This window comes from Bombus fervidus, chromosome 16 (assembly GCF_041682495.2).
Source record: "Bombus fervidus isolate BK054 chromosome 16, iyBomFerv1, whole genome shotgun sequence".
In the NCBI taxonomy this organism is placed as follows: domain Eukaryota; kingdom Metazoa; phylum Arthropoda; class Insecta; order Hymenoptera; family Apidae; genus Bombus; species Bombus fervidus.
In genome coordinates this window covers 4,247,747-4,269,865 of record NC_091532.1, presented here as the reverse complement: position 1 = coordinate 4,269,865, position 22,119 = coordinate 4,247,747, and the positions used below count along the sequence as shown (strand labels likewise).

Below are 22,119 nucleotides of genomic sequence, written 5' to 3'. Positions count from 1 at the left end.
CATAATTAAGAAGGAAATGTTTTACTTATATTATTAATTTTATTTTTCAAAAATAGTATATTAAAATGTGCTTAATATATATTTTAAAGAACACTTTCATTTTCTTAATCTGTTAATGTTTGTATTTATTAAATATAATACTATTGTTAATATTGATTAAGTTTCCTTTATGTTCTTCTCTGTTGAGGCCATCATTTTCGAAAATTCGGAGTTTGAATTGGATAAAAGTACAGATGGTGCGTCAAATTCAATTATTTGGCCATTCTTCATAACGATAACACGATTACATAAAATAACAGTCTTCAAACGATGAGCTATCGTTAATACAGTAGAATCGGAAAATGCGTTTTGTATGGTATTTTGAACAGCTACTTCAGTTTCTGGATCAACAGCAGCAGTTGCTTCATCTAATACTATTATCTACGATGGAATTATAAATTATTAAGTGAAATAAACATTAATTAATACGAAGAACTTTCGCTGACATACTTTGGCATTACGCAAAAGTGCTCTTGATAAACAAAGTAATTGTCGCTCGCCAACGCTTAAATTGTTTCCTCCAACTTCAATAAGAGCATTGAGTTCTCCTGGCATAGCTTGAATTTTCTCTTTCAATTGGGTTTTTTCTAAAACACTCCAAATTTCGGAATCGTCAAATTGTTCAAAAGGATCCAAATTTGATCTACAATATAATTATAGATATTATTCAATCTCTAGTATTCAAATTTACTTTTTTGTTTATTTTTTAATTTGTTAAATGTACTTGCCGTATGGTTCCACTAAATAAAACAGGATCCTGAGGAATTATAGACAATTTATTCCTTAACAATTTTAACTTCACTTTTGCTATATCTATGCCGTCAATTTGAATTTTTCCATTAGAAATTTCAACTAATCGAAACAAAGCAACGATAAGAGAACTTTTCCCAGCTCCTGTTCTTCCCACAATACCTAAAATTCATTATGTCACAGAAAAAATAATCATGTAAATAATGATGGTAAATCTGTTATCAAATTATTGTTACCTATATGTTCACCGGATTTAATAACAAATGAAATATTATCTAATACAGGTGGCAGTTCTTTTCTGTACTTCAATTCGACTTTATGAAATTCCAATTCGCCGTCAGTAGGCCATTGATCTGAAGGATTTATAGGATTATTCTCAAAACTTTCTTCTTTCTGCAATGTCTGTAAGGTGCAACATATATATTATTAGCTATGTGATTTAATTATCAATTACTGCTGCAACTAATAAGTACTAATTTTATTTACCCTCAAGTAGTAACTTATTCTTTCGACACTTATAAAACGAGTTTCTGTTTCTGCCATTAATCTTACAGTATACTGAAAAACGCCGGTCATTTGCATTGCGTATGCCATTGCCAAACCGGCAAGAGGTGGTGATATCTGATTTTTAAGCAATATTACAAGAAACGCAGTAATGGAAGAGGAAATAATCGCTAAAATATCGAGTCTCACGGCGGACCATCTCATGATAGACTGACATAAGTAAAGACACAAATTGTTTAAGTCAATTAATTCCTCAAATCTAAAATGTAGTAATTCAGTGTTATACTTTTATCTCCTTCAAATTACTTCATTCATGATTCAATTTAAGAAACATACTTGTTTACAAAAGCTTTTCCCTTTTGGAATGCATGAATGGTATTCAAACCATGAATAGTGGTCGTAACAAAGCTCAAAACGGGAGATCGTGAGGTACTCTCTATTCGCTTGAAATCTCTCATTGCTACTCTGAAAAATTTGTCTCTTCGCTACATTTGATAGTAATAAATATGATAAATTTTTATTTAGAATGTTAATCTTACCTAAAGATTTTGCTAATATAGAAGAAAACAGCCGCAAGAATGATCAATGGTATACAAAACCAGGGTAATATTGCACATATAGCTATAATTGCAAAACTACATGTAATAATATTCTGTACCATGTTTTCCACAGAAATCGGTATGTAATTGTCCACTACAATAAAAAGATAAATAAAGAAATGCATTTACTTACTAGTTCCAAAAATATTTAGGTCTTACCTTCATCAATATCTCGACTAAAAATATTTTGTATCCTTCCAATAGGAGTAGTTTCAAAAAATGTTACTGTTGATTTAATCATTTTCTTAAAAACTTGATTGTGTAATGTCGTTGAAGCCTTTATCGTAGCGTACATAATAGCCAAGCCACGCAGTAAACTTGTTAAAAAAATAACTCCAATGCAGCCAATATAAATGTCTTGATAGTATGAATAGTTTGGATTATCATTTAAATTGTTTGAAGTTACAGTTTTGTTGGTATTGGGATCAGTGACATTCTTAAATGAAAAAGATCAATGTGAACTAAAAATAAGAAACATAAATACCAATTAAAAAAAGAAAACATATTTACTCCACCACCAGCTTTAATCCATATGGCTAACCACCAAGTACTAAATGCTGAACTTCCAACATTTAACAAGAGCGTAAAAAATACCAAAAGAGCTACGAAATAACCACCCGCAGATTTCACATATGTATGATACGTGTGCAATTCCACAGTACCCGTCCCCATTTTTTCTGGTGTTGTCAGAATTGCTCCTAGATAACAAACATGAATAACATAAATGACAAATATTTTTAAATTGATGATATAAATCATAACACACACCTCCTCCATGTATTTCCTTTGATATTGCAATATTTTCATTGTTGTCTCCAGAACTGCATGCTATTTGCTTCCCCAAATCATTATTAGATTCTCTGTTATCTATCTTAGTTAATACTGAGGTTTCACTAATTAAATTAGAAGTAATTGTTAAAATTATGAAAACTATAGTCTTTAAAAATTATTTGTAAAATGCATACTCTTTTGAACTATCCTTTGTTTTTAATAGTGCACTGTTTACCATTGCAGCGTATTCTCTATTCAATTTTATCAATTCATCGTGTGTACCTTGTTCTACAATTCTACCTTTATACATTACATAGATTTGATTAGAGTGTTTTAGGAACTGTAATTGTTTGGATATAATGTTATTTGTAATTAAGTATATATATATATATATATTAATTGAGTTTCATAAATATTTATTTAAAACATACTTGAACCTGATGTGTTACAAGCAAAACACACTTATCCTTAAGCGCTCCGAGAATTAAATTTTTAAAAATGTAAGAACCCACATGTGCATCCACCGCACTTAATGGGTCGTCCAAAAAATATATATCTCTGGAAAAAGAATGCTTTTTAATATCCACTTGTAATAATAAATTAAAAAACTTTAACAGAGAAACAAAACTATTTACCGATTAGCGTAGAGTGCTCTAGCAAGAGCAACTCTTTGTTTTTGTCCCCCTGAAAGATTTATACCTCTTTCTCCAATCTCAGTTTCGTCTCCACCCGGTAACATATTCAAGTCTTCTTTTAGACTGCATACTGTTAATGCTTGATAGTATCGTTTAGCATCAAACTGGTTTCCAAACAATATATTTTCTTTAAAAGTTGCATTAACAATCCATGCCTGTTGACTAACATAAGCGCATGAACCTTCTCTCAAAATATGGCCATTTATCATTTTTAACTGCCCTAGAGCAGCAAGTAAGAGACTAGATTTCCCACTTCCTACTTGTCCACAAATTCCTATTAATCTACCTTTAGCTGCTCCAAACTTAATGTCAGAGAGTACTTCCACATATTGTGTTTCCTGGGAGGGTTCATTAAGTTTCTCTAGTTCGATTTTGGTCTTTAAATATGATCCGAATTTCCTGAAAAAATATTTAAAAAAAAATTATTTCAAAGGAATAATTCAAGATGACAGTAAAAATACACAAACAAACAAAAACTCACTTTTTCTCTTTAACATTTTTTAACTTCTTAGTGTGCAAGTTAGAATTTTCGTAAACAAATGTACCATTAGCAATGGCTACAGCTTGCGATTTTACTATTGGTTTAGATATGTGGCATATCTGTTCTTCTAGAAGCAATACATCCTACACAAATATTACTAATTACTAATTACTAAAGGTGAATATCAAAAAGTGTAGTCAAAAAGAGTAATTCGTGACTGTTTTGACAATCAAATCATTATAAACATGGTCAAATGATTAATTCTAATGACAAAACGACATTCACATAAGCAAGCATTAAATTTCTCACATCTTACATTACATACACCAATTATAAATAATAAACTTAAAAATGCATACAAATTAGAACTTACAACATGCAACGTGTCACACAATCGTACTGTATTAATGCCTCTAAAAAAAAAAAAAAAAGTGAATCATCACAATGTTTATGTATTTAAATGGATTACCTTAAAGAATATCAGGCATGAAATCAATTATATTACAAAGCATCATGCATTGCTCTAACTACGATAACAACCTTTTTACAATGCAAATGTTATTTGCAAATTAACTAATTTTATGTTTCTACTACCATAATTAGTAATTACTATTAACAAAAAAGATCCAAAAGTAAACACCTGAAATCTGTTGAGTGTTATGTTTGACTCACTAATATTAACTAATGCCACTTGAAGAAACATAAAAGAAGAACGAAATTGAGAATTCAGCAATGTTACAAAAGGGAACACCTGGAAAAGTAATGGATTATAATTTAAAGTAGTAATATGACAAACTTATGTTTTGTTAGACTATTTTCAAACATTTGCATTTCAATCATATGAATAACCCTGTATTATTTCCTTAATGTATATAATACCACAAGGAGGAGTAAAAGAAAAAGCAATTATTCTATATATATTTACATGTATGCAACACTTTCCCGTTTACGACTATAACCATTCAACCATTTACAATTAAGGTGAAAATATGAGATTATTAATAAAACAAAACTTCCGTGTATATTATATCATAATTTTCGTTCAATTTTTTTTTTAAATAATTTAAAAAATAAATTTGGTAAATATAAGATACACGAGAATTTGTTTGATAGTAATAAATACGAAATACCCATCCATTAACCATTAAACATAAATTATGGAAGAATTGCAATTAAATTGTAATTTAAATTTTAAAAGACCTTCATTCTCCTAAGTGCAATATGAGCGTCGATAAAATGTCGTGTAGAATCCTTAAGGGAGGCGAGTGCCATTCTCAGCATATTTCCAAAAAATGTTGTAATTGGGAAAGCCTGCAATATATATCCCATTAAGTGCAACACTTGTTTCTTGGCTTGATGACTTTAAATATTCTATGCAAAATAAATATCGTTGACCATACAAATGCTAATTATACAGTTTTTAAATTGTACCGATGTCGATTTACACATGATTTTTTCGGTATTACTTATTCTAATATTCCTCCAAAAGAATATAAATAGGTGGCTGTGCTAAATGTTTACTTCACAAATTAATATATACCTGAGCAGCAGTTAAATTGCTGCCTGTAGATAAATGAGCTAGAAATGTAATAATTCCAGCTATCACAGGTATAGCTGGAGTTAAAGAAATAGCAAGACTTTGGAAATATACAATTTTATGTAACCAGTATTCCTCCTTCTTTCGTATACCTGAGAATTAATTAGTATATTAAAAGGTGATACAAATTAAAAATATAGTACTAATATATTTCATTAAATAGTTTATTAAAAAGATGGTAATCATACCAAGAAGTTTGTGGCTGAAATATTTTTCCCATGAATACATTTTAATCAATTTTACACATTCTAAAATTTCGTTCATTAATTTCACTCGTATGTCTGTAATAACAACAGTCTTAGAACGAAAATGTCCGACTAAACGGGATATAAGATACTGTTGAAAAATAATGTCATGTAGTGAAATTTTGAATAGACAGAGAAAATAACTTCGCAAACATTATAAAAAAACATTGTTTACCTGACAAGGATAGAATATCAGAAAGGTCAATATTCCACAAATAGCTATGGGATTAAATATCCACAGAATATAGGCTATACCACAGATAATAATTATTGGGCCACTGAATATCATAGGTCCATAAATGACTACATCAAAAAGTCTTTGACTGTCATTAGTAAACAAATTAGTTATCTGAAATTGCAAAATGAACATAAATATGAAATTAAATTCAATTTGACAATATATTCGAAATCTCACTTCTCCTGTGCTTTTGTTTCCAAGACTATTCAGTCTAATAATCTTTTTGTATAAAAGAGTAGTACAAGCAGATTTTAATCTCAGTGCTGTTCTAATATTAGTGTTCCAAGTCCAATTAAAAAATACTACTCGCAAAAGATCACAGCATGTTAGTAACAATGCCCATTTTATACCTATCCATGTATTTTCTTCCGGTGACTGAACATGTTCCAGCACTTTCTTCATTAATATCATCTAAGACAAAAATATAGCATTCTGTATAGTACTATATATAACACTTGTATTCTACAAAACTAAAAGTCATACAGAGGTAATAAATCCACAAATTGTTGAGCAACTTAATAAAAATGCAGCTATACATATTCTTGTTCTCATGAACCTCCAAGCTACGCTTGAAAATGATGCCAAGTATGGACCATGTTTGCCTATCTCCTCTTGCCAAAGTATTTCTAATCTAAACATGAGATTTATTTTAGATATAGTAAAAAAAGATAGATTCACAGTATAATGCAGTTACCTATGTGCATTGTATTTGGAGCTCTCATAAATAGAAATACGTGGTAGATTTGTAATGTCAATACCCTTTTTATATGCTTCCCATATATATGGCGTTATCCATGTATAAAAAATATATGAAAATAATCCAGCACTATCTGCTGGCATACTTTCTTTATTTCTAAAATACATACAGTAAAATATTACTTAAAAAATAATTTTTTATCTCAAAAACACATCTACTTTAGTACATACTCGTTTCTATGACGTATTGGTATAAGATTCCTTAAAGCTGGATTGTACCGGCTCATATTAGTTCCTCTAATATATTCTATTGGTACTTTTGGTGAGCGTGAATATCTACTAGGAAGTAAAAAATGCTGTCCTTCACTAGCATCATTGTGCCTAAAAAAATATAAGAAAATATCAATTTTTCACTTAGACTTAAAAAATATAAACAAGACTATAGTTCTTTACCTTTCACTATTAATACACTGAACTTCATTATCTTCACTTTGACCACTAGGAGAATCTGTCTTATTTTCCATGATTTTCTTTTAACACTATATGTTAACAATACATAAAAAAATTTTATAAGAATAAGATTATAATTTATAAAATATAGTTTTTTCAATTATTTACCAATTCTTCAATTTATTTGATGATATTTTACTTTGTAGTATTACTTATGCATTGTTACATGCTTGGTAGAAATATCAGTACAATAGTTATCGTTATCTATCTAACGATTAAACTATCAGCTATGTACAGTTATGTCGTTCTTCACCTTATGCAAAAAAACAATAACTTTATTACACCTGTTATTTACTTAATCACAATAGAAAAACCAAATAAATTTAGTTTTCAGTGAAGCTATACATACATAATGTATAGTAATTTCAGCATTCACAGTGAATATTAATAGTGTTAGAAAGCTGATAAAAAACCTAATCTTGTCTAATCAATGATAAGTACCAAAACTGAACAAATATGTGGTTTTAAATTTATATGTGAGAAGTTGTGCCCTCTGTGATTTGACAATTCGTGTATGTTATGCCATGTGACATAATCCTTAATTAACCTGATTTTTTAAATATTCGTTTAAATCAATGAAGTAACGGTATTTTATATCATAATTTTGGGAATTTTTTCATAAAATGATTAAAGATGAAAACATATAGAAGATACTTATATAAATAAAAAATATTTCACAAGAAGTATATATATATACACGCATCAGATTAATAAACTATGAAAAATAGCTGTTATTTTTTTGTGTTGTAATAAATATTTTTGTAATGTTATACCATTCGTTCACCAAAAAAATAATGTAATTAAATTAAAAATTAAAAAACCCATGTTTCTTGTACATATAAGGATATGTTGAATGTATATTTAAATTATACTTCCTCTACTTACATTTTATGGAAAAAATGTGCCAAATTTTTACTGAATTATATCTTATTTTCCAAAATCTAATGTCGTCGTTGACCTCAAATATACTTAAGATACTGATTATCTTTGTTTATGGATGATTAATTTTGGTGTATGTTTTGTCAAACCGTGTAGTTTCATATTCCCCACCCAGTCACTTGTATACATGACTAATAGATTTCAATCAAGTACTTGATATGCTAAATATATACAATACAATGTGCTTCATACTTCTCTGTCCCATAGTCCTATTTCTTCCAACCTCATTTATATGTATTCATTATTTAAGTTATAATATTGAACTATGTTATACTTAATTCACAAAAATCCGAAAGTCTAAAAAATAAATAAGAAATTTATAATAAAAAAAAATTCGTAAAAGTTGAATTACTTTCTAGAATGGAAATTTATAATGATGTCTAACTATAAAAACACTATTTTTAATTGAATAAATAAATTAGTTAATCACTTATTAAGTACAACACGATATGAATAAAGGCCTTCAATCACGAAGATAACGTTTATTGCTATGCTTTATAAAACACAGGTCACATCAAACATACGTCATTCCTATTAAGTTCATGCACAAGATAAGTTTATAAGGATACATTTTATTATTATTATTTGAATATAGAATTTTTTCACGTACAAAATATAAGGTCCTAAACAAATACAAGCATTTCTGTTTTGTTTACAACATTCATTTTCACAATGAAAGATAAGGAGTATTTTGTCTCTGTTTCCTTATATATAATGAAATATTACATTTGTATCTTTTTGTAATATTTTCTTTTTTTTTTTTTTTTTTTTCATGTGAACGTCTCTCATGAAAACTTGTAGAGCTACACATACTACAAGTAAAATTGACTCAAAAGCAATTATAATCTTTATAAATGCCAAAAGTGGAGTAGAGCCCAGTAGTAGTAAACACTTTGACTGCCACGCCGAAATCACATGTTTCGCTCAGGACGCCACGGGAGTATTTTTATTATTCGAAGCATATAATGGCAAAATAATAATAAATTGATCATGTAAGACAACATTCTTCCCCAATGAACCATTTATCTTATATGATTATAAAGCAGCATTTATGATTATTTTTTGAGGTGTGTTTATAATAATATTCGTAGATTATCCCTCAAAGATATGGATGCAAACACAGTGCACCGTTAGATGCAAGATTTGTTCTCATTTTTTTTTTTTTATTGATGTTCTAATAAAAATGTTTAATTATTCAATGGGGCACTTTTTATTTCAAAGTATCTTCTATTTTGTTATATTCAAAATACCCTAACTATAATTTTTGCAATTATAAGAATTATTACAAATGACCGGTTACCAATGACCACCGTGGCGTAAGAGAAACCGTAGCCGGTGATATATGATCAACGTGGCAGTCAAAATATTAATACACACCGAATTATTTAACATACTCTCAGTTTTTTTAATAATATCGTGTATATATCATTAAACATGAGTTCATAGTCGAAGAACTTCACGTATTATTTAGAGTAATAATATTCGACAGGGTTAACATAAACTATTATACTGGATGTAACTGTGAATTACTATTTGATAAATATATTACAATATGAATCGTAATTGTTGAACTGTTTGTGTTTTGATATAAACTAACTATCCTTGTACGATTGCAAACTCTGATATTTCTAACTCTGACAAATAACATGATGTCGAAGCTGTTATATAATTTATAAATATGCTTATTCTCTAATATTAGAATTTGGAACACTTTTGTGAGGTTTTAATGAAATGGTGGATGTACAATGCATCAAAATGATATTATAATGAAAAAAAAAAGAACAAAAGTTATATACTTTTGTGACTTAGATTTTTACGATTCAATGAAATCATACTAATTATATATGAAAAATATAATTTGTCTTTTATGATCATTATAATTGAAATACGTATTATATCAATAATTTGATAAAAGAGTTTATAATATAACGCTTAATATTTTATCTCAAAAACGAATGATGATTAAACAGAATTATAATAAATTCCGATCAACTAAATTCGCCCCTTAAAATAACGTTAAACTAATTAATATTTGTCGAACTCAAACAAACTTTTTTAATTCTATTTAATGATTTCGTACGTAATACGCAAAACAGAGAAACAGTAATTAACCTTTAACTGAACGTAATATGAAAATAAAATTTCATTGTGATAATTATAATCCAATAAATCTTTGATTTAAGAGATATTTTATCGTCGATAGCGCAAGAAACGCGACATCCGGCCTCAAAAACTATTATAATTACTTCCTCCTAATTGAGAGCTGAAGCCTCTGTTTGGAGAATATCCAGGCCTGAAGTTATTACCCAAACCTAGCAGTATAAATCTTTAATTAATATTTGCTTAATATAACAAAATTGTAAAAATTTAATAAGGATGAGAATGTTAAAGAATAGATAATAATAAAAAAGAAATTAGGAAGTACCTCCGCAGAAATTTCCAATACCACCCAGAGACATTCCACTTGAACCACCAGTTGAATTTAGGAATAATTCAATATACCTATGAGACATATGGCTTTTGTCCTATAACAACATTATGACAGAAAATAATTAATATATAAAATTATTAATTGAAAATCACAATGTCAATTATATTTATTCAAATAACCTTAGACATGGCTTTAACAGCCTCCTCATGAGTTGCAAACTCTACATCTGCTTCTCCAGAAGGACGTCCTCCATTTTCAAGAATAATTCGAACATTTACCGGTTCGATAGGTCTGAAGAACTACAATTATACCACCAAATTTCATTATAAAAATATTAACTTAATAAAATGTTCTACATTTATTTCATTCAATTATAAACTTACATCAGCTATATCTTGTTCGGTAGCTTTAAATGGTAATCCACGCATATGTATACTATGAATACCGGAATTACCACCCCATGTATCACCGCTGCCCCTGAAGTTCCCACCTTTCATGTCCAAACCACCTCTCATACCCATGCTTCCACCGCGTGAATCGAAGTTATTACCACTTCCCCATGGACCACCATCAAAGTCTAAAACATATTAAACAATAATAAGAGAAAAATGATGTAATAAGTGACATTTCACATTTTAAATAACTAATGAATTCGTGTAGTACCTCTATTTCTAGAACCTCTGCTATTATTGCTAAAACGATTCATCCCTCCGAAACGAGAGCCTCGGTCATAGGGTGCTGGTCTCTGATTGAAACCACCCATTGGCCCACCTCGCATTTTCGGTCCAATACTAGCACGTACTTCGGACAAACTGCTTCGGAAGATTTCGATGTATCTGTTAAGATTAATATTAATTATTATTATTCTCGTTTAAATATTATTGCCGTTCATATAGTCGGCTGCCTTCTCAAATAAGAGAAAATTTAATGCAAAAATATCAATGAGCATAAAATTTTAATTTTAGAGCGCACTTTTAAACGAAGAAAATAACCTTTCACGTAACGGAACTAAATAATTATTGTTCCAATATAAAAAATTAGGAGATTAAAAGAAAACAAAAATAAAATAAAAAGAAAAACGACGTGATTCGAAGAAAAAATCCATACTGAGAATTTTGTAATGGATTAACTGTTCATACTACACCTCCGCATATTTATTAAACCTGTGTGTAGATACCCTCCCTCGGTGACATTGCATTCTGATGTATCTTATGTCACCCTAGCCATTGAGATGCTGATGATCCTCAGGTATATGACAATTACAATTGCACTTTATGCAACTCAGGAGAGAAAGAGAAAGAGAGAGTGGAAGAGAGATAGGGTAAACAATATATAAGTATCGAGAAGCGATACAACTAAAAGAAAGTACTCCGAATTTAAATATTTAATTTAAAAAAATAGGAAAAAAGCTAAAATAATTGAAGTTAGCATATCTTATCGTATGACAATGATAATAAAATATTTCCGTGCAATTAACGAGCTGTATGTATCAACTATAAATAGTGATGTTACAAAAGAAAAACTGTGCAAAGCCTTTGAGTTCAGATTATTACATTGTCTCGCATAAAACGTACAATTGTGCAATTGTCAAACAGGTGTGCCAAATTAGATCGATGATTACTACCTCCGTAGCGCCCACCCATCCTGGGTTAGCCCTACCCACCTCCCATGGGATTTGGTGACGATGTAAGGGGGTACCTCCCGCCCGGCACCCACCCATAGGTTTCAGTTGGGCCAACAGTACTTTCGCTTACGTACCACTAACTTTCTTTTATTCGTGTTTAGAAAGAGAAGCAGTTTCTTTATACAATTAATTTCCATAATAGCGTATGAATAGAATAATGCGAATGCAAAATTAGTAAATACGTTTTAATAATATAATTCATTCCAGATTATTTGCAGTAATAAGTAAATTATTTTATATAATAGTTTTCTGTTTGTAAAATAAAATATTAAAGAAACTGCATCTATATAAAAACTCGCTCCCGCTATTTACTAACAAAATTTATATACCTACATGTACTACGATCATAAAATGATATTGAAAAGTCATAAGTATACCCAAACCCAGCTAGCGTCAGTGCCCCACCTGTGTCCTATCTTTTCCTTGTGTTTCTGCAGAGCGCGCTCCGCAACATCTTTGTTAACAAATTGAACGTAAGCCTCCCCAGTACTGCGGCCCGTGTAGTCTGTCGGTAGTGAAATCCCGTTCGGCAATATCTCCAACCCTGACCCACACATAATCAAACATCGACATTGTAGCGTAACACCCATTATTAATTATAGTATCGTCAGTTTATTTAAAACCCTTATAAAGAAGCAAGATTTAAAATATCCTTTGCACATTATGTGCAAAACGTCTCGCTCCAGAAATATAGACATTTTTTCTCAATTAAGTCAAAACAGAAGAAAATGTTAACTATGCCGAAGTTAAGAATTAAGTTCTATATACAAAACATAAAAATATAAATAAAACAAATATAAGGATATTTTTATACAATTATATAAAACACACATGGAAATTATAATAAATGTTCCTTTTCCAAGTCTATAAAGGATTATAAAGCTTAGGGACTTTACTTCCTTAAATCTTAACTAAGGCCATCTGATGATTGTAGAAACACAGAGACACTGCTTGGGACGGGCATAAAACAAATTTTATACTTTTATATGTAAAACTAGTGAAATGTTGGACACTTTTATTGTAATATGTGTATTGTTTTGCCAGATACTTTTATTCCCATATTTATTCTCTAATAATTTAATTCTAGGATATATGTCTCTTGTATATTAATTTCCAACACCTATGTCCATTCTTTTAAATTATGAAGACACAAAAAGGTGTGCTGTTTATATACTTCATATGTATCATAACCATCAAAAGCATTTAGTCCCTGTGATTCAAGATTTTTATTTGATTAACAAAAATCAAACGATTGGGAAATAATTTTATTATAAAAAATAAAAGAAAAAACAAAACACATTGATCGCCAATAAGGTGTAAGTGAATTTCTAGTAATATATAATATAAAAAACTGAATAAAGATACAGGTTTGAATGTATGGTATAAAATACCTGAGAAGAACTGAGCAATTTCTTCTTTGGAACAGCCAAATGGTAGACCACGTAGTCTCACGCAACCATCATCCATGGCATTCTCTAGGTTCATACCGCTTCTCTTGACTACCCACTCCATTTCACCTCTTTTTGCTTTAAAGACTATAATAAAAGACATATTTTATTATATATCTTTTAAATATTTTTACCTTTATATGTTTTATAACAAACCTTCTATATAACGATGACCCATATGATCCCTATCTCTTTTACAAGCTTTTTCAATATCTTCAAGTGTATCCATTTCTACATAAGCCTCTCCACTTGGACGGCCTTCTCTTGACATTGTCATATGTACACCATTTTTACCATTTGTAATAGAACAATCACTAAAGAATTTCATGATTTCATCAACAGTAGTAGACCATGGAAGTCCACGTAGTTTAACAACATAGCCTTCATCATCATGGTCCCCACTTCCATTCGACATGATTGTAGTCTAAAATAAACTATGTTATAATTTGTATAAATATATCCTGATATTTTCCTATATATTATAAAATATTAAATCAAAAACAATATAAATACACAGCATGATTATTTTATAATTATTATTTATTTTTAAAGTACAATATATTATAACAAATAGTTGTATATTATTTGCTCCTTTTTACTTTTTTTATTGTTTAAATTTTCGCTGTATTTAAAAGATATTGCATCATTTACGCAATAGTAAATTTATGAGAACAGTCATTCAAGAATTTGAAGGTCAATAATATCCAACAAAATGTTAAAATAATGTGAAAATATAGCATTTCGTAACTTTTTATTGAGATTCCAAGAATAAATAAATAAATAAATACATATATACGTAAAAAAATACAACATTGCAATATAGTCGGAAGAAAAGTTTGAAAAAAAAATATTTCTTTACCGAAGAATTGTTCGTATCGGTAATATACTAGTTTTTGTTTTATACCACCAAAATATATTCATTTCATATATTGTAAATATTATTATTCATACTTACGGTTTCTTAATGTTGATCTACAAGTTAGAAGGAATCACGAATTAAGTTTAATTGACAGCAAACGCTTATCCAACGCCACGCTCTGCGAAACTATCTGCAAAATGGCGTTTATCTTAACGAAACTAATGGCTGGTTTATAAACATTGTAACATTATGGTATATAAAATCCCTGGTTTCTTTAGAAATCTTTAGAGTTAGTCTTAGTTATTACTTTACGAATACACTTGCCATATGAAACGAACATATTTCATCAACTTAAATAAAAAAATTGCAATTATATTATAATCAAAATGTAATATATTCTTTTCAAATATAACGAAATATATTAATATTATAAAAATTTAGATGATTAGAAATACAGTTGTGAATCTGCTCTAAAATTTTTGACGTTAATTTTAAATAAAATCTATTTTGGCAAGACAAGATCGAAGAAGAACATGATTAAAGCAGGATAGAATTGTTGAGAAAGTGAATAATTCATTGGTTCGGAGCATGGGAAGGAATCTAAAGAAAAGTACACATTAGAAGTTTATAAAATTTAAAATTCGCGCCAGTAATATTAGAGAAGATTTGTGGTCATATTTGAAATGCATTAAGGCGAATACGCATACTAATAAGTCCTCCATGTTAGCGTTCCTAAATTCATTTAACTTTGACAATCTATATTTTTTACCTGCTATATCGATCGTGCTACACATAGTAAAATATTTGTACTATAGTTACTTAAATAGTATATCGATATAATTTGCGATTTTCGCAGAGGCTAAGACATTTTAAACGTCGAAATGATATAAATCATAAAATAACAGGAAAAATTAGAAACTGTGTGTCTGCGATCACGTCTGTATAGAGGTCGTGACCGAATCTAAAGAAGTAGAATCCCGTTCAACAGTGGAAGGATTGAAGTCGAGGTGATTGCAGAAAAGGTAGTTGACAAAACGTCTATCGTGCTGTCGCGGGAGAGAGTGTATGGTGCATGTTAAGAAGGATCGTTCGCAGCTTACATCTCATAATATTGTAGAATATTGCAAAAATCAACGACACGTGCAGCCGTGTAGCAGTAAATTGAATTTCACCGACAGGTCATCCAGGAGTGCACAATGAGCTTCCTATTGTAAGTTTTTTTTCCGTTTCCAATGAAAATCGACTTTTACTCTACTATAACGCTTTTACCTTTTTGATATCGTAACATTAAATTTCCGATGCATTCAAAAAAGTAAGCTTACCGAACACTCAATGTTTTCCTGTTAATCGATCGCCTGATATCACACCAATGTTATTTGCAAGTGACAAATGACAGCAAAGAAGGAATCGATGATTTGTTACCATAGACCGATCGGAGTGAGAGCAGATATTGACAGAAACTGGTCAACCAGTTTCGTAAATATTACCTTCTCGGCTAATTTAGGTAACCGACCCAATGTACTCTTGAATTCGTGTACATCGCGATCGACCAATCTGTGGATATCTAAAAATAGCATGATGCCATAATTTCTTTGAAAAATCCTCCGTTTTCACACGATCTTCAGCCCTCTCTTTTAGCTAATGCTTTCACTCGTGCTCTGTTGCACGCGCGCATATTCGTCACACGTCAAATTAATCGCCACGGGACATATCTTATCGCAGCGGATTGCACCGTGGAAGTAGAATTTTTTTAAACGCTCCTGATGCGATATCGGGCAAGTTCTTAGTTGCAATTGTGGCCGATCGATTTGTCATATCCGCCCTAAACATCGTTTTGGTCACTCGTTAAATTTATGCGTTTCCTGTATTTGTATTTCGAATGATACATATGATCAACTGATGTTTGTTTTTGTCTTTAATCGAATTGCGAATATGATTTATAATAAAATGCTTCAATCTGTAAACAATTGAACATATAAACAAAAATGTAAAAAATATAGGTACAAATAGAAATTTTCTAATTCTGATTGTGTTTTTTACTAATATAGAAATTAATACAAATGTCTAAAAATTAACTATTATTGAAATATAATATTGTATTTTTATAAATACAACAATTATTGAAATATATTTGTATGGCTTTTTAAGTGGAAGCAGGTCTTCGAAAACCTTTAAACCAAAGAAGAATATCCCTGAGGGAACTCATCAATATGACTTGATGAAGCATGCAGCAGCCACTCTAGGCTCTGGAAATTTGAGACTTGCAGTTATGCTCCCAGAAGGTGAAGATTTAAATGAATGGGTTGCAGTAAATAGTATGTACTACAAGCATATTATTGTATATTCCAACTTGTAATAACTAACAAATTACAACTAACTTTTTTATATTGTTTCAGCTGTTGATTTTTTCAACCAAATCAATATGTTATATGGCACTATTACAGAGTTCTGTACAGAAGAAAGTTGTCCCATCATGTCTGCAGGACCTAAATACGAATACCATTGGGCTGATGGGCATACTGTGAAAAAGCCAATTAAATGTTCTGCACCAAAGTACATTGATTATTTAATGACTTGGGTGCAGGACCAGTTAGATGATGAAACCCTATTTCCTTCAAAAATCGGTCAGTCACATTATCTTGTTGGATAAGATAATTTCGTATTTGATATACTGATAAAATTATAATCTCTTAGGAGTCCCTTTTCCAAAAAATTTCTTGTCCATTGCCAAGACAATATTGAAAAGATTATTCAGAGTGTATGCACATATTTATCATCAACACTTCAGCGAAGTGGTTCAGCTTGGTGAAGAAGCACATTTAAATACTTCATTCAAACATTTTATCTTTTTTGTTCAGGTAAAGTACTCAAAACTAAATGAACCTTCAACAAATATAGATATGCTCCATTATGATCTTTTATTACTTTCGTTTGTTGTAGGAATTTAACTTGATAGAAAGAAGAGAATTGGCGCCATTGCAAGAATTAATAGAGAAGTTAACAGCGAAGGACGCCCGATGAACGATTTTGATCGTCAACCGAAAACTCCTCCAAAGACTCTCACCCGTGCTATCTTTTTAATCAAACGTGTAATTGTGCATGTTATTTAACTAATCCAATTCATTGCTAACGCGATCATCGCCTCGAAGCAGGAGTCACTGGTATTGTACTACATAACATATTTTATTCATTTACAAAAACGAGTGACTGATTTACGCATTTTATAACGAAGACGAATCTCGATAAAAACAGAGTTCTGTCTATTTGGGAGATCGTTAAAATTACAGAGTAAAGATCGATAGGGTGAGGATTATTAACGTAGACTTTTGTAAAATAGTTATACATTCGATACAATTCGTCCGTTTTATTTTACATCTTGAAAGAAGGAAAAAATTGTTGTTTCTTAAGTAGTCGAGATGTTTTGTGGTAAATTGTAATTTATTACGCGTAACGAATTTTTATACTTGGAACTTTGAGAAGAAAGATTAGCGTGAGAGACGAAAAAAATAATTCATATCGACTATATAAAATGGATTACATTTTTAAAAAAACGTTAGAAACAACGTTTACACTCGGTCTTACGTTTCTTATTCTCATTGTTTGTTATTAACTTTCATACTATTGAACATTATGCTGTTTTATTGTAAAAGTTCGAGAAATATCGTAACTTTTATAAATAGAAACGATACTACGCGTAATGTCTGAAAATAAGAATGCTCTCGATAGCATCTCTATATCTTTTTTTTAAATTTGCGACAACTTTGTGAAAACGTTGCGCCTTTGATTATCGACATGAATTGGTACAACCTGATATTGAACATTTTATATCACTGCTAAACTATACATTGTTAGTACATAACATTATTAAGTTAATATTACGCTATTTACATTAAAATTCATACTATGTAATTAGTTTAGACGATTATTATCATCGTGTCAAGCGCTTGCAATAGAAATTATTTATAGCGTTAGGGATTTTATACGCACCATATCTTTTATTCTTTATACGAGTGAATTTTTGAGTCTGTTCTATTTTAGAAAGCATGTTATATTATATTTAAGCCGTTTGCGTCGCGTTACTGGGAAAGTTCTTTTTGCATTTCAGCTTTTTTTATTTTTGGTATTTTATGTAAAAATTATTGCTTCTCGTACGTTATAAAAACATTTGTACATGAATATACCAAAAATTAATAACTTCATTTCTAAGTATATCATAGATTCGATTCGAAACATGTTTTCTAAAGAAGTTAGAATTAATTCGAAGGATACAGGGTATCCCAGGAGAAACGCAAAGGGCAAACATTTTCGTATAAATAATACTAAATATGTGATGTGCATAGTCACAGTATAAACAATCACACATGATTTATTTCGCTATTAAGAAATCAATTTTGATATATAGAAATGTCAAATAGAACGTATATTCGTTTATAGCGCGTTCAGCTACGTACGATAGGTTTCTCGCTTATAGCAGAGATGAGATGTTAATATATATACATATATATTAATGTAAATGCTTGCTGTTTTCACGCGCGGTGAGACTGCACCCGTTGCATTCGAATATTTAAATGGATGCATTGTATTCGCTTGTAACTAGAAAATACTCCTCAGATAGTTTCTGTTCACACATTGTGCCCTTTGCTGTGATGATCGGACTTTTGCATTTCTGTGTAACGAGCTACATTTACGTATGGCGGAGTGAAATTTTAACTAAGTTTTCGTACTGCTATTCATGTAAGTGGCTATCGTTTGAATGGAGTAATATAGGAGGATAAGAAGTTATTGCTTATACGATCATGAGACATACGTTTGCTTTCAATGGACCAGGCTATTTTGTGATAAGTAGCGCATAAAGTGATTACTGAATCAGAGAAGAGATACAAGGAGATGTAGTGGCTGTACCTTTCTTTGATATCTTTCACTTAAGATCTTGATAAGAGAAGTCCAGAAAGATTCGTTTAGTATTATATCTAGTATAAAAATGTTAATACAATCTTGTTTATTATGATTCATGGTTTACATATACAATGACTATTTTATATGCAAATTGTGAATTAGGTGTTGTTATGTAAGTCTAAAATTCCTTGTCATTTAATATACCAAAAAGATTAATTCAAGTCATTTAAAATTAATACAAATCGTTTAAAAAAATCATTTCTTTTTTAACAATTAAATGTTAATCAGAAGGGACAAGGACAGGTAATGAAGACGAGAAATTTATAAAAAGTGAAGTTGACCAACTTGTTCTCCGAAAGGCTCGTACGTTTCCAAATTTCTAATATTGCTCGATTTGTTGTCAAATTTTAAATAACTAATTGGAAATAACGCATCTAGGATTTTTGATAAAAATTTGATATATCCAAAAAGAGGAACTCGTTTACCATCGCAATTCTCCTTGTATATCTTATCAGTTTAGCGACTATACATGAAAAACTTATCTCAAAACAGTCTAATATTACGATGCAGCGAGCGGAAACATTGTAATTAATGGAATTCGAAATCGCGACATAGATTGCAAGTTGTTAGCATTCGAAGCGAATGAAAGGAACAAAATGTTATTTTTTTATAATAAGGAAAAATGGTCTGCTATTATTTAACAGGCACTGATTAGAGTTTTTGCTTATCTCTCTGGCGTTGGCGTATAAACGATCGAAACATTATATGAGGTTGCTCGATGTGATATCACTTTTCATGTAAATCACGAGGATCAATGAGAAATTTCACGAGGTCCAGGACTAATATAAATGTATTTTATTATAAACGATATAAACGAATTAGCTTTCGTAATAATCTAAATATATATCGATAGAGGAAGGAAAGGATGAACGAGAGGAAATAACTAATAGAAATGGAATAGAATGAAACAAGTCTCAAGAGAGAACGATTACGAGATGGGCTTTCTTCCGCGATGGTCTACAGGTGTGTTTCTCGATGTAAAATGAATATAAGTAACAGTAAAAGTAACAATAATAATGGCTCGTATCGACGATAATATTGTATTCAGTACTTAAGAAGACCGGAAGAATTGTACCTTATAGAAAAATGAAAAAAAAAAACTTTTCTCGCAGCAAACAAGCACGATTTCGTCTCTCTCTCTCTCTCTCTCTCTCTCTCTCTCTCTCTCTTTTCTTTCTTAATCACATATTTAGGTCAGAGGGGCGAGATCGTTCGAATATATTACCGTTGTCAGTTAGAAATTATTTTACACACAAGTAATGCTGTTATTAATTATAATTACTCTTATTATTATTTTTATTATTAGTAGTATTATCGATATGATTATTATATACGATACTGACGCTTTTATCGCTATTTATATAATAATTTACACGATTAAATGTCGTTAGATCGGCGTTGAACGATAGCCTTTAACAAAACGCACTTGAGTCACCTCTCTTTGTTTCTTTTAATTGAAAATATACGCGAACCCGGTATGTTACATTTTTCGACTGACTTGTTACTTGAAAAGATAAGCGATATTTTATATATATATATAGATATGATTTCTCTTTAAGCTTGTGCTGTTCTTTTTACTTTTTCTTCTTTTTTCTTTTTTATCTTTCTTATCTAGAATCTTTTTGAGGATCGTTTCCTTGACATCGCTGGAAGCTCTTTCATATGATCACCAGTTGAAGAAACGTCTAATTGTTTCGAGATTTTGAACGAAAAATTAAAGTAAATGTAAGCAAATAAAAGAAGAAAATAGAAAAGCGAAGAGTGCGTGTAAAGGGAGGTTGAATAAAAGATATTTTAAGGACTCAGATAGGTTCTTAGATGTCAAAATTTCTATTTTACAGAAGTATTTACCTTTTTTTTTTTAGGCAGACAAGAACTACCGACCCAACTTAAAAATTGAATAATTTGTTAATGATAATTGATTTTGTTTGTGTATTTCAAAGAAAAGAAACATATTATTTCAACGATTGATTTTTATTAAGTTTATAAGAGGATTAATTCGGATATTAACTGTAAGACAAGTTTGTCATTATAATTGATAGTTGAATAAAAATTGTTTGTTCCTTCAAAACTAAGTGCGAAGAGCTTTCAGGAATACCGATTGTTTATTCGTTTTTTTAACGACGCTAGTGATATATCTGTGCAATGTAAATAATATTTTTTTCAAATAAACGAAAGCTCACGCGTAACCGTAAACATAAGACTATTATTTCTTACGAAACCCTTCGTTCCCTTTTCTCTTCCTACTATTTCGAAATTGAAGTTGCTACATCTCACCTTTCACTTTTGTTTTTAATTTACCAAGTCGGTGAATATTTTCCATAAGGAGACTCGAAACTGATGTAGGAACATATGTATAAATTACATTATTTTTCATTCTAAGAAATAATATGAATTCTCATATTTTAATTTTAATGAACAAGTTTTAATAAATTTTATAATCGAGATTGCAAATATTTTTGAAATATTTCCAGAACTTTAATTCAACATCCTAATTTTCTTTTAGATTGCTCCCTAACACGTGACTGAATTTGCGAAATCTTGGCGCGCGGTTTTCACGCTCGCATGGCCTAGCGAAACAGAAAGTTTCGCGTTTAATGAAACGCTTGGTTGTTCCTTCGAACACTGGAATTACAATCCTCTAGAATTCTGAAGGCGTGTTTCAAACGTAAATCTC

At 30.2% G+C, this 22,119-nt stretch overlaps 3 protein-coding genes across 7 annotated transcripts; 1 reads left to right on the top strand and 2 right to left on the bottom strand.

The window, feature by feature from the left end:
- Positions 1-19: 19 nt before the first annotated feature.
- LOC139995733 (ATP-binding cassette sub-family C member 5-like) lies at positions 20-8,341 on the bottom strand. Of its 4 annotated transcripts, none has more exons than XM_072019473.1 (26): positions 8,011-8,341; positions 7,234-7,378; positions 7,069-7,154; positions 6,847-6,996; positions 6,614-6,772; positions 6,403-6,550; positions 6,097-6,330; positions 5,857-6,030; positions 5,625-5,772; positions 5,380-5,528; positions 5,040-5,150; positions 4,480-4,590; positions 3,840-3,982; positions 3,299-3,757; positions 3,095-3,221; positions 2,858-3,003; positions 2,661-2,785; positions 2,403-2,590; positions 2,052-2,328; positions 1,833-1,986; positions 1,630-1,758; positions 1,276-1,552; positions 1,026-1,191; positions 768-951; positions 490-682; positions 20-420 (listed from the first exon to the last, which is right to left on the bottom strand). In XM_072019473.1, the coding sequence occupies exons 3-26, from the start codon at positions 7,137-7,139 to the stop codon at positions 157-159; spliced, it is 4,287 nt and encodes a 1,428-aa protein (XP_071875574.1). In that variant the 5' UTR covers positions 7,140-7,154; positions 7,234-7,378; positions 8,011-8,341; the 3' UTR covers positions 20-156. The 4 variants fall into 4 exon arrangements, with proteins under 4 accessions (XP_071875574.1, XP_071875575.1, XP_071875577.1 ...); XM_072019474.1 differs by lacking the exon at positions 8,011-8,341 and adding an exon at positions 7,475-7,877; XM_072019476.1 differs by lacking the exon at positions 4,480-4,590 and having other exon boundaries at positions 8,011-8,340.
- Positions 8,342-8,530: 189 nt separating this feature from the next.
- Positions 8,531-14,676, bottom strand: Glo (heterogeneous nuclear ribonucleoprotein glorund). Its single transcript, XM_072019522.1, has 9 exons — positions 14,583-14,676; positions 13,784-14,061; positions 13,571-13,714; positions 12,585-12,723; positions 11,159-11,331; positions 10,879-11,072; positions 10,675-10,794; positions 10,490-10,589; positions 8,531-10,376 (listed from the first exon to the last, which is right to left on the bottom strand). Exons 2-9 carry the CDS (start codon positions 14,040-14,042, stop codon positions 10,291-10,293), a joined length of 1,215 nt encoding a protein of 404 aa, XP_071875623.1. The 5' UTR covers positions 14,043-14,061; positions 14,583-14,676; the 3' UTR covers positions 8,531-10,290.
- A 606-nt stretch (positions 14,677-15,282) lies between these two features.
- Mats (MOB kinase activator-like 1) lies at positions 15,283-21,643 on the top strand. Of its 2 annotated transcripts, none has more exons than XM_072019537.1 (5): positions 15,283-15,696; positions 16,635-16,801; positions 16,883-17,110; positions 17,181-17,344; positions 17,427-21,643. In XM_072019537.1, the coding sequence occupies exons 1-5, from the start codon at positions 15,683-15,685 to the stop codon at positions 17,505-17,507; spliced, it is 654 nt and encodes a 217-aa protein (XP_071875638.1). In that variant the 5' UTR covers positions 15,283-15,682; the 3' UTR covers positions 17,508-21,643. The 2 variants fall into 2 exon arrangements, with proteins under 2 accessions (XP_071875638.1, XP_071875639.1); XM_072019538.1 differs by lacking the exon at positions 15,283-15,696 and adding an exon at positions 15,851-16,486.
- The last annotated feature ends 476 nt before the right edge of the window (positions 21,644-22,119 follow it).

Bases quoted from the DNA above. Each gene is read 5' to 3' on its own strand.
- Mats (XM_072019537.1), top strand. The intron at 17,111-17,180 runs GTCAGTCACATT...ATAATCTCTTAG, and splicing joins CCTATTTCCTTCAAAAATCG to GAGTCCCTTTTCCAAAAAAT. The intron at 17,345-17,426 runs GTAAAGTACTCA...CGTTTGTTGTAG, and splicing joins ATTTTATCTTTTTTGTTCAG to GAATTTAACTTGATAGAAAG.
- Glo (XM_072019522.1), bottom strand. From the start codon at position 14,042: ATGTCGAATGGAAGTGGGGACCATGATGATGAAGGCTATGTTGTTAAA. The intron at 11,332-12,584 runs GTGGGGCACTGA...TAATCTTAACAG, and splicing joins AAGGAAAAGATAGGACACAG to ATACATCGAAATCTTCCGAA. The intron at 10,377-10,489 runs GTACTTCCTAAT...TTATACTGCTAG, and splicing joins TATTGGAAATTTCTGCGGAG to GTTTGGGTAATAACTTCAGG.
- LOC139995733 (XM_072019473.1), bottom strand. From the start codon at position 7,139: ATGGAAAATAAGACAGATTCTCCTAGTGGTCAAAGTGAAGATAATGAA. The intron at 3,758-3,839 runs GTGAGTTTTTGT...ATATTTTTTCAG, and splicing joins AAAAATGTTAAAGAGAAAAA to GAAATTCGGATCATATTTAA. The intron at 2,329-2,402 runs GTAAATATGTTT...TTTTCATTTAAG, and splicing joins GGATTAAAGCTGGTGGTGGA to AATGTCACTGATCCCAATAC.